General features: G+C 61.4%; 1 protein-coding gene across 2 annotated transcripts in view; it reads left to right on the top strand.

Annotated features, from left to right (window-relative positions):
- CD82 (CD82 molecule) overlaps nucleotides 1-15,366 on the top strand; it is a 49,169-nt gene that overhangs the window by 21,846 nt on the left and 11,957 nt on the right. For both annotated transcript variants that reach the window (XM_046643803.1, XM_046643804.1), the window contains 4 exons: nucleotides 4,803-4,885; nucleotides 9,480-9,552; nucleotides 14,266-14,390; nucleotides 14,527-14,601. In XM_046643803.1, the coding sequence (XP_046499759.1) occupies nucleotides 4,823-4,885; nucleotides 9,480-9,552; nucleotides 14,266-14,390; nucleotides 14,527-14,601 (336 nt within the window). In that variant the 5' untranslated portion in view covers nucleotides 4,803-4,822. The remainder of the gene's footprint in view (nucleotides 1-4,802; nucleotides 4,886-9,479; nucleotides 9,553-14,265; nucleotides 14,391-14,526; nucleotides 14,602-15,366) is intronic.

The following is a 15,366-nucleotide window of genomic DNA, read 5'->3' on the forward strand; positions in this document are numbered from 1 at the left end:
CATCCATCCATCCCTCCATCCCTTCATCCATCCATCCATCCACCCATCCACCCATCCCTCTATCTACCCATCCCTCTATCTCTCCATTCATCCACTCATCCATTCCTCCATCCACCCGTCGCTCCACCCATCCGTCCATCCATCCATCCCTTCATCCATCCATCCCTCCATCCACCCTTTCATTCTGCCACATTTGCTGGGAGCCTACTTTGTTCTCATAAATAATACACAGTCTTTCCCCTCAAGACATCACAGTCCACAGGGGAGATGGACAAGTAATAGAAACTTCGTGTGCGACATCGAGTTGTGATAGTCACCTCCATTTACTGACAGCCTACCACTTGCCCGGCAGTTTACCCAAATTATCTAATTTAATCTCTGGACACATCTGGCAAAGAGGTTTTATTTTCCTCATTTCACAGGTGAGTAAGGTGAGGCTCAGAGAGGTTAAGTCATTTGTCCAAGATCACACAGCTGGGCAGTGATAGAACTGCGTTCAAACCCAGGCAGTCTGATGCCAGAGCCTGTTCTGGGAACGGCTTCAGGGTCGAGTGCCACTGGAAGGAAGCAGGGAGGGAGTGCCCCTAACCAGCATGCATGTTGGCGGGGAGCGGGTGGTAGTGGCGGTGGTGACCAGCCTGGCTGGAGTAGGAGGTTTCCTGGAGGAGGCGCTGTCTGAGATGCTTCCTGAAGGGTGAGTAAGAGGTAGTGAAATATTAGTATAGTAATTTCGTAGCACAGACTGATTTGGCATAAAATTACGTATTTGGGCAATTTAAATTGTAGTTTCTTAGAAATGGCCAATTTACCTGCTAGTAAGTCTAACATAAAATCAGCACCCCACCCTGGTGCCCACACAGCCGTCAGTGAATGTTCTGGAAGTTTCTGATAAGATGTGCTTGCATCTCCTTCCCCTGTTCTGTGGCTAACACACCCTCCGCCATCGTAGGAAAGCAAAGGCAGACCCTGCAGGGCTCTCCCAGGAAGTGTGTGCGAGAGAGCGTAACGGTGGGAGGCGTCCTTTGTGCTTAATTTCATCCGCGAATGAAACGCTCGCCCTTTCTTCTTCCACGAGTACTGATGCTGCCCAGCGCCCGCTCCCGGAGCCCTGCCTGCGGGCGCTGACCTCACTCTCTCTGTAATGGTGGGTCCCCTTAGGACCCTCACCGTGGAGCTGAGGACTGTGAGGCCCCGTAATCCCTTCCCCGTGGCCATGTGTCGACAGCCAGTTCTTGCATCCTTGTCCAGGGATCCTGTATCTTCTCTCTCCCAACGGTCCAGTTCCTGACGTTTGACTCCTGCCACCCGGCTCGCTCTCCCCGAGACCCCAAGCTCAGGGCGTCCCTGACCCTCACTGCCTCTCACACTGGCGTGCACATCGTGTGATCTCCTAGGCAGGGGGCTGGCAAGCTTTTCCCATAAAAGATCAGACAGGGATGTTCTGGGTGTGTGGGCCAGACGGTCTCTGTCGCAGCTGCCCCGCTGTGCCGCGGACAACACGTCATCTCGCGGCGTGGCTGTGTGCCAGTACACCTTTATTTATGGACGCTGAAATTTGAATTTCGGGTGTTATGGAATATTCTTCTTTTTATTTCTTTCTACTTAAAAGTGTAAAATCTTCTCTTAGCTCGCAAGCTGTATAAAACCAGGCAATGGGTTGAACCTGATCCACAGGCCCCAGCTGGCCAACCCCTGCCCCGCACTGGCCCTTATTCCCATCTCGTGGAGGAGGACACTGGGGTCAGACCCCTCAACGTGGGAGAGCAGAGCTGGAACATAACCCCAGGCCCTCTGAATCCAACTCGGGGTCTCCTCAAGGCTGGGTGGTGGTTGTGGGCTCCCTGGGGAATGCCTCAGGGTCCAGGATCTGGGCCAACATGCCCACGGGCCGCCTGCCCCAGGCTCCAGCTCTCCGCATCTTCTCCTCCCTTAGCCAGTTCTCAGGTCCCATCCTGATTGACCAAGCTGCCTGCCAGTCGTGGGGCTGCCTGGCTCCTGCTCCAGCATCTGAAGCCACCCAGCTGCCTCCTGGAGAGAGTGGGGTGGCCCAAGGGCGAGGCCGCCTGGGTTCTGTCCTTGCTGGTCCGCATCCTGGTGACTTTGGGCGAACTCCTTCGCCCCTGGGCCTTAGTTTGCTCAGAGGACACTGCAGGGCTTTGCCCAAGGCCTGGCACACTTGTGTGAGTGACCAAGAGACCAGCGAGGGTGCCCAGGGTCTGGAGCGCCAGGAATATCAGCCTGGCAACCTCAGCTCTTTCTTGCCCGCCGAGCCAGAGCTCCTTTGAGGTGTCATCTTGCTACTCACCACCTGATGAGACAACAGAATCCCATCTGCCCCCAGAGATCTCTCCGTAAAGTTGTAGTTAGTCCCCGGATGACCTCACTTCCGAGTGGAAAGATCTCGGGCTCTGGAGCTACCACTGCTCACGAGCTGTGTGACTTGGGCAAGTTGCTTCACCTCTCTGAGCCTCAGCTCCAGGGATAGGAACACCCTCCTCCCCTTCCTGGCTGATGATGAGGATAAGGGGATGACAGACGCCAACGGCCGCCCGGAGTCGGGGCCATTCACAGGCAGCCACTCCTTCCACCTGGGCAGGCCCGGTGTTTACTCTTGTCTAAAAGCTGCCCCTTTCTGAACCTCCCAAGCCTGCGAGGCTGCCCTGGAGACCCAGCCCGAGCAGACACTGCGGGAGCCGGTAAGTGTGGAAACCGTCTTCCTGGAATTTCTAGAACTGTGCAACCGCGAGGGCCGGCCGTGGTTGCTAACGGACTTCTCCAATTGCACAAGCCCGCAGCAGCCACGGTGCTCACAGGAGGCAGCTGGAGTGTGGGCAGCGAGGTGCTGGGGAAGGGGTGGCTTTGCCAGAGGCTGCAGCGGACCCGAGCGGGCCAGCCCCACAGTGTCCCGTGTTTCCTGGGGGGAGAGCCAGTGGGTTTATGGGGGAAGGAGGCTTGCCTGCCTCCCCCAGAGAACCTTCCCGCTCTGCTGTTTTGCTCAGCACAGTTGATGAAGTTGATGAAGCGCCTGCGGTTGGTCAGGCGCTGCGCTGGGAGGGGACAAAGGGGACAATAGCTCCCCTTCATGAGGTCCTCCCCCGCCGGCCTCACTCGGCCTGGCTGGCTCTGGAGCTCAGATCGCTGGACTCCTGGCACCGGGGTGCCCTGTCTTCTCACCTCTGTGTCTGGGGGAGCCCGATGTCCCTGGGTCCTGTGTCACTGCTGTCCCCGCGTCCTCAGACCTGGGCCTGGGACCCTGATAGACGAGAGGAGCCTTTCAGTGTTGTCTCCCCAGGTAGCACTTGAATCCCCGCAAGTCTTTGTCAGACTTCACTTCCATGCCACCTGTGACGGGGCGCTCACTGTCGCCCGGGCAGCCTTTTCCTTCTCTGGATGGCTTTGCTTCCTGTCGTGCCCAAATCTGACCCACAGAAAGGCAGCAAAAGAAAGCTTTGTCTAGCAGTGATGTCAGAGAACTGAGCAGGGCCCCTGGGAGGTGGCGAGCCCTCCCCAGCCCCCCGCCCCCGTCACTGGAGATGCAGAAAGTGGAAGCTGGGCTGTTATGGATTGTTATGCACTGTTAGGATGGTTGTGTCCCGAGAAGGCTGAGCGGCCTCCAGATGGACGGGGGGGTTCACAACACGGAGGGCTCCTTTCACACTTGCACGAGGAGGGGGCAGCCCACGGCGCGGCCTTCCGTTCCCTCTGCTCCGTCCTCCCCAGAGGGCAGTGGGAACACGGCTGGGGCTGTGCCTGCTTCCCACCCCTGAGCCCAGCTCTGCCCGCGCAGCTGTCCCAGGCCAGCTGTCCTGGCCCCAGCTGCCCCATGCTGGCTCCCACGACCCCACGGGGGCTGAGGGCTGGCCACTGTCATTCCTGGGTTGTCTGGCTGCTGGGAGGGGGTGAGGGCAGCCAGCTTCCAGCTTCCCGCTTGCTCCCTGAGTCCTGCCTGGCCTGGGCTCCCTGGGTGTGGAGGGACACGGCCAGAGTGCTGGGGCACCGTTTGAGTCGTTTCAGAAGCACAGGTGTGTCCCCCAGGGCGACTGAAAATGAGAAACAACCTGTGTGTCCGATCTCAGAGTACCTAGTCAATGCTTCGTGGTATATCTATATACCACTTGAACCTGGGGGCCTTGGGGGGGCTCCTGGATGGCTTCCTGGGGTCTATGAACCCCCAGAGATTATTTGCAAAATGCTACCTATACATGGGTTTTCCGGGGGAGTCTGTGACCCCCCCCCAAACGTTAATGAGTGCTGAGCAGTAGTGTGGATTCTTGTCAACATGTCAGATTGTGTCGTGGAAGAGCATCCTCTCAGCACACAGAGACTGTAGATTGTAGAATGATGCTGCAAATCGCTCTGGACAGCACGAGCCCAATTTTGTTCAGAACCACACACGCGGGAGGGACAGCTCCTGAGATGATGACAGTCTCCCAGTTTCGGCCAGCATCCATCTAGGCAAGTTACAGAGCCTGAGGGTCTTCTGTGTAATGTCACTCCAGGCCCCGCCCCGGTGGAGTGGCTGACCCAGACCCTAACTACTGAGCATCAAGCAGCCAAGCCTGCCCGGAGGACCGCACTTCCTAGCTGTGTGGCCTTGGGCCAGGCGTCTAACCTCTCTGGGCCTCAGGGTGTTGTAAAATGGGACCTCACGTTAGTACCGACCTAATGGGGTTGTGCAGGTGAGCTGGGAGGGTGTGGGGCCAGCAGGTGTCGGGTGCCCGCCAGCCTTGGTTGCCTCTCCTCCCCTGCCCTGGCCCCCTCCCGCCCTCCTCTGACCTACCTGCCTTCTCTCTTCTCCCCAGGGAGCTCCAGGCCCAGCAGGATGGCGTCAGCCTGTATCAAAATTACCAAATACTTCCTCTTCCTCTTCAACTTGCTCTTTTTTGTAAGTATGGCCACCGCCGTCCTCATCGCCAACAACAGACTCTCTCCTCCTGGGACATCCCAGCCTGACCCTCCAGAGACCAGGCCTGGGGACGGCAGCGGGGCGTGGCGTGGGGGCTGAGGATAGACCGTTCCCAAGGGAACCGGCTGGGGGCAGCAAGGAGATTCCCTGAGTTCCCAGTGGCTCTGTGGGGGACCCCTGGGCTCCGCTCTCAGCCTTGCCCTCTCCTGGGGCACCAAGGCCCAGGCCCATCAGGGCTGGATGTGGGTGTGGGGGGAGGCGACCCCCCTGGGCTTCCCCTGACTCATCAGTGGGGAGTTGCTGGGAGGAGCCTCTGGGATCTGTCTCGTCCGGTCCTGACCCCCGACCCTCCTGCACCCCCTGAAAAAACTTGCCTGTTCCTGTTCCAGGGCTCGGCTATCCCCACTGCACCCCACCCCCATTGTGGGGGCTGTCCCCCGAGATCCCAGAGGGGGGCGAGAGAGGATGGGCTCTGCGCTAGAGGGGGACCCACGCCCCCTTCCCGCACCCACCCTGGCAGGCCTCGCCAGGTCCCTGAGCCAGGGGGCCGCCAAGAGGGCAGCTCTGCACACATCTGGAGCTGGTTTTCCTGGGGGCTCGATGTTCCTCTCTGGGCTGGCACCGACTCACTCCTCCTGCCTGGGAGCTGGCAGGATGGTGGGGTGTGTGGGGGGGAGTGGGTGTGTGATGGAGTGAGGGCCCTCATGGCCCCAAGTGTTGGGCGCCGTGTCCTCCCCGTGTTGCTGGGTCACCCTACGTTGTTAAAAGATCGAGTTCCACAATAGGGTGTTTGTTATGGTCCAATTTTATTTTCAAAACTCGTACACACACATGAATATTTTTGAGAGGAGAAGAAAATGCCTCTGCATGTTAATGTTGGGACTCCTGGGGATTTTGGTTTTGTTCTTTATGCTTCTCTGCATTTCGCAGATTTTTTACAATAGACGTGAATTACTTGTGGGGGAAAATATTTTACATTACAAGTGACATAGGATTGTAGGAAGTTGGGAAAATAAAGAACCATTGTAAATTCCCTCTCATCACTTTAACCCGACACACACATCCTCACCAGGGTGTTCCTGGCACACGCAAGCACGCACATGCACGAGGACAGCCGTAGTGCCGCCGGCCCTGCTGGTCGTCCACCCTGACTCCAGTCGCAGCCCCTCCTCGAGGGCAGTGCTGAGCCCCACTGTGACTCTGGCCCTCCGCTGGGGGGACAGGCAGGCCCGGAAGCCATCCTGGGGAGGGCCTGGGCACCCGGGCCTCCCCAGCTTGGTGGTCACTTCCCTCCCGGCCCGCCAGGCCTCTGGAAAGCTGCTCCCACGCAGCCAGAGCCAGGCCTTCCCAGCAGGACCCGTGGCTCCTGGGTCTCGGCCTGGCCGGGGGTCGGAGCGCTGTCTTTCTGTCTCTGGGCGTCCTGGGGACTCGTGAGAAGGGTCTAGGCCATAGACGAGGAGGCGATGGAGCTTGGGGTTCCGGGACAGAGACACCCTGTCTCCCCCCAGTGTGGTGGGAGGGGCGGGGAGAGACTTTGTGGAGAGAGGGACCAAGCTTGATGGTTTGGGCCCGGGAGTCCCTTCCTGTCCCTCTCCCGGCTGCCCTGCTCAGTCCTCCCACCTCTTCCCAGCTGCTCCAGGGGCTGGGGGAGTCAGGGGTCAACCCCGTGCATGCCGGGGCCCAGGATGGCCCATCAGGATGGGGAGTGGGCACTAGGGGAGGGGGAGGGGACAGGAGGGAGTTTGGGGGCCGTGTTGGCTCCTTCGCCCTTTGGCGGTGTCTGCCCTGACACCTCTGTACTGAAACCCCGTCCTGGGAGCTGGAGACACATTCGCTGGCAGAAGATTATGGCTTCTGTCCTCATGGGGCTCACGTTCTGGGGGCGGTGGGCTCTAGTCAAACACTTACTCGAGTGGACGATGACACCGCCCTCGTGTTTGGCTGGGAATGAAGGACACGGCCCCCGGGAGAGCAGATAATTATCAGGGGCTCAGCCGGCTCCCTGGAGTCCTGTGTGATGCTGGGGGAGGGGTCCGGCTGGGGCCGGGCAGAGCCCTGCGGCCTCCCGGAGGGATGCTGGCCCTGGTTCGACGCACGGTGAGAAGTGGCTACGTGACGGGACATGTGGTTGGAAGCATCGCTCGGGCTGCGGTGTGTGCTTGCCCCAGCACGTGTGTGGACGTGTGCGTGCTCGCCTCCTTCCCTCCTGACGCCAGACCCGCCCGAAGACGGCCTGGCCAGCTTTTCTCGGCTCTGCCCTGGGGAAGGACGCTGGCTGGCGGGGTCTCAGCTCCTGGCTGAGTCCTGTCCAGAGATTCTGGAGGGCTAGAGTGCTTGATGTGGGGAGGTGCCCCGCGCCCCAGGCCTGCTTCACGGGGAAAGGGGGTGCCATGGTGTTTCCCCCTCTTCCGGTTGGCCACCTGCACGGCCCTTCTTCCTGGCAGACCCGAGGCCTGGTAGCTGGTCCAGCCAAAGCTGACGGTCAATTCGCAGTCATCAGACCCACGGAGGGACCAGAGGGGCCGTGCCAGGGACTTCCCTCTCCGGGAGGCGAGCCAAGGAGCTTGGCGGGGCAGGCCCGGATTGAGATCTGCTTGGGATGACGGTTGCCCGGAGGGGATTTCTGCCCTGCCTCTCCTTCCCTCTCTGGAGCGGCTCCTCTCCCCGCTGCCCTGCCCCGAGTGCGGGAGATGAGCAGGCCAGGCCTCTGCCGTGTGGGTCTGGGTGACGGGAGCAGAACGTGGACCTGACGACGGGCCCTTGGCTGGCCGTGCTGTGAGCTGTAGGGTGGGCAGGCAGGGGCCCAGGGGTCTCTGGGACCCAGACTCCTGGGTTCTGTGAAGCCCCCCTACCTCCCAGCGAGCTGCGCAGTCTGAGTGCCCCCACCTGACAGTGGGCCCTCCCCTCCCCAGCATCTCAGTAGCCTTCCTGTCGCCAGAGACCAGCTCTCCAGGCCCAAGCCCAGGCCAACCCAAGTAGCCCTGTGGCCGGTGTGCCTCTGTCCAGCCCCGATCAACAGTCACTCTGTGCTTTGAGCCCCTGATGGGGAATTGGGTAACCTTGTGCAGCGTCAGGGCCTCAGTTTCCCCATCTGTACACTGAGGACAATAACAGGGCCCATGTGAAAGGAGAGAGGAGAGGACAAGTGAGTGGCTGGAAGACAGGGGACCAGGGGAGGGTGGCCATCTCGCCTCCCCATTTGTGGTCGTCTCTGCTTTCCCTCTGGGCGCCGGGACCAGGGTCAGGGAGTGAGGCCGTCCCTTCTGAAGGAGACACAGTACCCGCTGTGTCGGGGCTCCGCTCCTCTTCCAGAGGAAAAAACAGTAAAACCCATCCTGTCCTTATTTAAAAGTTTGATATTTTGTTCATCATGGATTTTTTCCATTCATTTTGGTTTTTTAAAAAGAGTTGCTGGAAACTCTTGTTTATCTTGGTTACTGAGGGTTTCGGGGTCCCCTGAGTTTTCGCACCCGAGGCAAGTGCCCCATTCGTCTGACTCGGGTCCCAGCGCTGTAAGGACGGCAGAGCCAGGCTGGCAGGGCCCGGGCTGGGGCTCACCCTGCCAGAGGGCTTTGTCTGCCGCTGCCGGCCTCGCACCCGAGATGATGGGCTGGAGGCCAAGGTGGGGACCCGGGGCTGGCAGTGAGGCGGGCGGTGACATGCTGGGACTCTCAGGGTGGGTTACTCCCCAGTGGGCCCAGGCTAAGCCCCAGGCAAAGGCCGAACTTGGGGGGGATGCAGGGGCCCCACCCCAGGGAGCCTGTGCTTTTGCTCAGACTGCAAGCACTTCCTGGCCTCAGCCGGCGTGGTAAGACCGTGGATCCTCGCTGGGGGTCCACCTGGGGAGGGAGGAGGGAGTCCCTGGGCCTGGGCCTGCCCCGGCCCCCTGCGTTCGTGCATCCCCCACTTTCTGCTCCTGCCTTCACAGCTGGTCCTCGTGCTCCTTCAGTCCCCGAGCCCTCAGCTCCTGGAGCTACAGGCACCTGGGGATGCAGAGCTGCAAGCGGCCCCGCCCTGCCCACAGGGAGCTCACTACCCAGCTGGGGAGACACACGTGGCAGAGTTAACCCAGCGGGAGCAGCTGTCGAGGGGCCCACAGCGGCTGCCACAGCTGGGGGGGCCCTTAGCTCCTTCCGGAAACGCTCCTGCAGACCGAGGCCTGGCGGCCGAGTCTCAGGGCCAGTGGCTTTGATGTTCAGTCCTTGGAGGGTCTTCTCCAGTCTGTTGGGGAGGCTCCGGCCCCTGTGCTGGGCTGGAGTGGAGGGGTGACACGGGAAAGGGCCAGGGGATGAAGCAGGAGGGTACCCCGCCAGGGGGCTGCACCCCTCAAAGCTGGAAGGCTCAGTTGACCACGCATGGGCATGGGGTGGGGAGACGGGCGGCAGGGGCTCCCCACACTGTCTGGATCTGGGGTGCCAGGGCTGCGGTTTGGGGCCTGAGGTCACCCTGACATGGGCTGGGCAAGGATGCAGGTGGCTCCCCGTGTCCCCCTGGCCTGGACTGCAGGGGTGGCTTGGCGGGACTCCCCCACCCCCTGCTCCCAGGCCCCGCTAACTGCCCCTTCTCCTTCCAGATCCTGGGCGCCATGATCCTGGGCTTCGGCGTGTGGGTCCTGGCCGACAGGAGCAGCTTCATCTCTGTCCTGCGTAAGGACCCCTCTCCCCGCTCCCTCCTGGCCGGGGCAGCAGGCACGGCTGCTCGCACTGGTGCTGTGGCCCCTGCTGGCTGCTCTCCCCGCTGACCACAGGGCCTTGCCCGGGGCCTGCTGCTGACCGCTCCGCCATGGGCCCTGCGACAGGGGTTTCTGGAAGGAATTTACTCTCGCTCCCCGGACAAAGCTGTTGTTGTCTGGAGAACCCTGGGGTGAGGGAGGCCTTTCCCCATTCTGGCCCTTCCCTCAGCCCTGACCGTGAGAAAGCCTCGTACGTTCTCGGCCTTCCATTTGGCTGTTCGGCAAAATGTGGGCAATGCTCCCTCTCCGCCCCAGTTCAGAGGGGTGTGAGACAGGGCCAGGAGCGACAGACCAGCAGGCGTCGGTGAAGTGTCTACTATGCGCCTGGCACCGGCAAGGCGGGTCGGGCACATGCGCTGATGAGGAAGGCACCATGTTCAATGGTTCGTGCTCACTCCGCGCCAGGCCAGGGGCCGAGCATCTTGCCCGTGTAAATTGTCTTAATCCTGCAACAGCCCTGCGAGGTAGGAGCTGTGCTAGTCCTGCCTTACAAATGAAGGCGCGAGGCTCAGAGAAGTTAGGGCCCTGGCTCAAGTTTACACAGCTGCTGAGTGATAGGTGCGGGACTTGAACCCTGAGAGCGTTGGTCTGAAATGCTGCACTTTGAGGGGTGAGCCACAGTGCGGAGGCCCCTTCTGTCTCTCTTTAGAAGCAGGAGGAAAGAAGCCCAAGGCACCCCTCCCCAGATGGTAAGAGCCCTTCTGGGTCTACTCACACTCTCCTCCAGGAAGCCCGCCAGGCTTGCTGCACGGACTCTCGAGGCTGCCCGCGTGGGAGGGAGGCGCTCTCGGCGAGTGTGCCCGCAGCTCACTTCCCTCCCAGCAGCTGCCCAGGGCAGCGGGTTTGGACTTAGGCCCGCAACAGCTGCTTGATTTGAATAAAACGGAACCAGGCTGGGAGGGGTGATGGAGGGCCACATCCGTCACTGTGTTCCCAGGGGGCTAGGCCTGCCCTCAGCGGCGAAGGGAGGCAAGGATGATCCCCTCTAGCCGCGTCCGGGGCGGCCCGGGGCTGCCAGGCCTGCTTCCGTCCTGGGGCCGTGCACTGCTCCCCCATCCTGGGCTGGGGTGCGGGCTTCCTGCCTCAGCCAGGTGCCCAGGCTCCCCACACCCTCCCAACAGGGGACGCGTCCTCCTCAGCCCTGACCAGGCCCAGGCTTGCTGCTTCCTGGGCCGGCACACAGCCAGCGGGCGCTGTGCCACGGGGCAAAGTCTCGAGGCCCAGCCCGCCCTCTGCCCTCTGCCCTCTGCCCCCTGCCCGGGGTGCTGGGGGCTGCCCGCTGCTCCTCCCACCTCCTCCCTGTCAGAGCTGAGAATCTGAGGATCTGGCCAGACTCAAAAGGCACCAAGCTGCACCCGGAGAGTTTTTACAAACCCCAGGACCCGGGCCCCACCCTGAGGGATCTGCCTCCCTCCTGACCTACCATGTGCCGAGCTCCCCCCTTTCCTAAGTGAGTCCTCGCTGTCAGTCCGGGGAGCCAGGCAGCACCATGCCCACTGTAAAACGGAGGAAACAGAAGCACAGGCCGGGGAAGTAACTTGTCCAAGGGCACACAGCTAGAACGTGGCAAGCTGGGCTATGAACCCGGTGGCAGAGCTCCTGAGCCCCCAGACCCCCAATCCATGGAGCGCAGGGTTCTGTGGCCAGCCACGTGTTCCTGCCTTAACAAGAGGAAGCGGGCACAGTGGTTCAGAGCACACCCTGCCGAGGTTCCCATCCTGGCTCTGCTACCTGCTGGCTGTGTGACCCTGAGCAAGTTCCTTCACCTCTCTGTGCCTCTTTATCCATAAAAGGGGAATATAATAGAAGGCACCTCGTGAGGGTATTATGAGAAATTAAATGCGTTAACATGTGAAAGGAGTTTGGAAAAGCTCCTAGTGAAGAGTGAACCCTACATAAGTGACCGTTAAAGGAGTTTGTGACACCATTTACTCCTCATAATGTCGCTAAGAAGGAGGACTTTCTTCCCTTTTACGGAGAAAGAAATAAAGCCCAGAGGGGCTTGTCCGGGGTCGGAGCCTGTCAGCAGTGGAGCTGGGGTCAGAACCCACTTCCTCTGGTCCTCGGTCCCTTCTGTTTGGGCCGCTTCCTCCCCTCCCCCCACCCTCGGCTGGAACCCCCCAGTCAGACCAGGAAGCTGCCTGTGCCAGGCACAGAGGATGGGCTCCCCCGGATGCTCAGGTGGCCCCTTCCTAAGTCAGGATCGGGCAGCTGAAAGCCTGCGAGAACAGGGTCTGGAAGAGAGGAGATGTGCTGAGAAGCTGAGGCCCCGCAGCTCGCCGGCCTCAGGGGAGGGGTCTGCACCGGGGGCTCAGCCCTGGGCCTGGCCTGTGGGTGCCGGGCGGCCTGGCAGCCTCTCTGGGCCCCAGGACCTTGGGGCCGAGTTAGGATGTCCGTGCAGCCCGTCGCTGTTCTGGAAGTGAAAGGGGGGATTCACGTGATGGGCCTTGTGTGGGTGGCGCACGGGGGTTCCCAGGCGCGCCCGGTCCCGTTGTTCTGGGGGGACTTGCTGGCACCACGCCCAGGAACTCTGGCGGCCCCGCCCTGCTGGTTGCTGGGACCCGGGTGGAGGGGGCCTGCGATGAAAAGGTGGCTCAGGCCCGGAAGCCCCCAACTCGCCCTAGGAGGGCTCTCCCCGGCCTCCCGGGGGGCTCCTGTGAGGAGCTGGGCGGAGGCAGCCCTGCCCTGGCACCCTGAGGGGACGGGGGGCTGGCCAGGGCTCTTCCGAGCTCCAGAACATTCTGTGTGTGAGCAGGAAGTGGACGGGATCAGCCTCCCCGCTGCCCGCTCTCCAGCTTTGTGCTTACTCCTGCAGGGCGCTAACGCCCCCTCGGTGGCCCAGGTGGGGGTCCTCTCCCCACGCCCCCCCCCACCCCGGGAGCCAGCCTGTGTTCTCCCTGCTGACAGCCAGCTGGTCAGAGCCAACCGTGCCCGGGTCCATGGGGAGCACGTTGAAGCTGTAGACCAGGCGGGCTCCCAGGACGTCTGCTGGGCTGTGACAGGCCTGGGATCTGCGTCCCTAAGAGGCGCTCTGACCCGCGGATGGGCCCCGCTGCTCTCCGCCTTCTGGATACAGCACCCCAGGCTGCCCCCTGAGAGCGCGCATCCGCCAGCCCAGCTCTGACAGTCCTGGGGCGTGAGCGTGCCCTGTGTCCTCTGTCGGGCTTCTCAGGAGATGCTGGTCAGCTGCCCTGATGGAACGGCTGACCCCACCTGCCCGGGGCTCTGTTGGCCTGTGGCCCTGAAGAGGGTCTCTCGAGCATGAGCCTGTGGACCACCCCCACCCCTCTTGCTGGTCCATGTTTCCTCGCCTTCTTCTGTTCTTCAGATACACCAAGCTTCACGCGCTCTCCTCCTCAGGCTTTTGCACCAGCTGTTCCCATTGCCTGGGATGCTTTTCCCTCCGTCTGCACTTGGCTGACTTCCCCGTTCTCATCTCAGCTCAGATGTCCCTGCTCAGGGCAGCCTTCCCCATCCCCTGGCCCGTCCCCACCCCACACCTCTCTGCACTCGCGGCTTCAGTATCTTTTTTTTGAGGAAGATTAGTCCTGAGCTAACATTGCTGACAATCCTCCTCTTTTTGCTGAGGAAGACTGGCCCTGAGCTAACATCCATGCCCATTTTCCTCTACTTTATCTGTGGCACGCCTACCACAGCATGGCTTGCCAAGCGGTGCCGTGTCCACACCCGGGATCTGAACCGGTGAACCCCGGGCCTCCGAAGTGGAGTATGCAAACTTAACCACTGTGCCACCGGGCTGGCCCCATGCGTTCAGTATCTTTGTGGCCCTTTCCACACCACAAGACCCTCGTTGTTTATTTATTGTCCCCACCCCACCCCACTGAATGTCAGCTCCTGGCGTGGGGGCCTCATCCATCTGACTTCTGGGTCCCCAGCAGTTGGCACAGTGTCCAGAACCCAGTGGGCACTTGGTAAAGATTTCTCGGCTGAATCAGCGAAGAGATGTCATGCCTGTGTCAACACGTGTGCCCCCGAGCATCAGTGGGAAGAGCGGGGCCTGGAGCTCCATGTTTCCAAACCCCAGCTCTGGCCCTTGCCCGCGTGCCTCGCTGAGCCTCAGTTTCCCCATCTGTGCAATGGCGGCGCTGGTGCCTCCCAGGCAGCGTCCTGTCAGAGTTGGAGAGGCTGTGGGGAGCCCTCGCCTGGTACAGGGACAAGTCGGGGGGAGCCTGTTGTGGCTGCAGCCACAGGACCCGCCAGCCCAGGGTTCACGGTTCAGCAGATACTTGCCGCACTTCACTGTGCCGGACCCTGTTCTGGGGGCTGGGGCTCCAGCAGGGACCAAAGGCCCGCCCTCGTCCAGCTTACGTTCTCGTGGGGGCGGCAGACGACGGGAAAGGAGAATCAGGAAGACGTATCTTGTTCAATCCTGTCCGGTGCTAAGGAGAGAAACGAGGGCAGGGACGGGGTCAGGAGAGATGGGTGGGGGGACGTCGGGGAGGCCCTTCGGAAGCGGCCTCCCTGGTCCCTTGTGCGGGGCTGACCCCAGGGCTCCCGCTCCAAGGAGGGGATGCAGAGGGGTCCGAGCCTGGGTCCTGCCCCTGATGTCGTGCGTGATGGGGGCGGGACAGCGGCTGAGCACACGCCCTCCTCTCTCCCTCCGCAGAGACCTCGTCCAGCTCACTCAAGGTGGGCGCCTACGTCTTCATCACCGTGGGTGCCGTCACCATGCTCATGGGCTTCCTGGGCTGCATCGGTGCCATCCGGGAGGTCCGCTGCCTGCTGGGGCTGGTGAGTCCGCCCGGCCCCTGCCCCGGGCCTGAGCTCCGCCCTGGCCCAGGCGGGGTGGGAGCGTCTCCCGGGGGGAGGGGGCCCTGCACCTGCTGGGGGACCCGCCGCTGACCCTGCGCCTGCTCTGTGCCCCCAGTATATCACCTTCCTCCTGCTGATCTTCATCGCCCAGGTGACGGCCGGGGTCCTCTTCTACCTAAACATGGGCAAGGTAAGCACCCCCACCCCACATGGCCCTGAGGGCAGGGGACAGACAAGAAGCCCGCCGTCGTCACAGACCATCCCAGAGCAGGCGGGGCGGCCTTGGGGGCCCAGTGCCCTGGGGTCCCGCGTGGATGGGAGCGGAGAGGGGAGGGCAGTGTCTACGGGCGGAGCCCCTGCTGGGCCTGAGCTCCGCTCTCCCCGACCACTTCCTAGCTGTGTGGCCGTGGGCCAGCTGCTTGCCTCTCTGTGCCTCTTCCACTATCTGTAAACTGGGGGCGATAAATTTAATACTCACGGTGGTTGTGAAGATTCAGTAAGATTATCTGAGTAAAACTCAGCGCAGCGTCTAGTTGAAGGAATAGAAAATCAGACGACTGGTGACTTCAACTCTAAGGACGTTTGTTGTTGACTTAACCAGAAGTCGGGTTTGGAAGCTCAGAGACCCTGGTTCTGGCTGGCTGCTCAGCATCCCCATCACGCCACTCACCTCATGGTCACAAAATGGCTGCCACAGCACCAGCACAACATCTGTGCTGCTGTGGCCAGAAGAAGGGGGAAGGGGCAATGCCGGCCATGGCCATCCCTTTGATTAGAGAAGCAAGTCCTCTGACGGGCTTCTGAGGATGGGTCACAAGGCACCCCTGGCTTCGAGGGAGGCCAAGACAGTGAGTGCCCAGCTTTCAGACTGGAAGGATAGAGGCATGAGAGAGATGGGAGCTGGGAATGGCTGTTGGGGGAGCCCTGTCACAGTTATCATTGATGGAGTACCTAC

The sequence above is a fragment of the Equus quagga genome, chromosome 17, assembly GCF_021613505.1.
Source record: "Equus quagga isolate Etosha38 chromosome 17, UCLA_HA_Equagga_1.0, whole genome shotgun sequence".
NCBI classification, from domain to species: domain Eukaryota; kingdom Metazoa; phylum Chordata; class Mammalia; order Perissodactyla; family Equidae; genus Equus; species Equus quagga.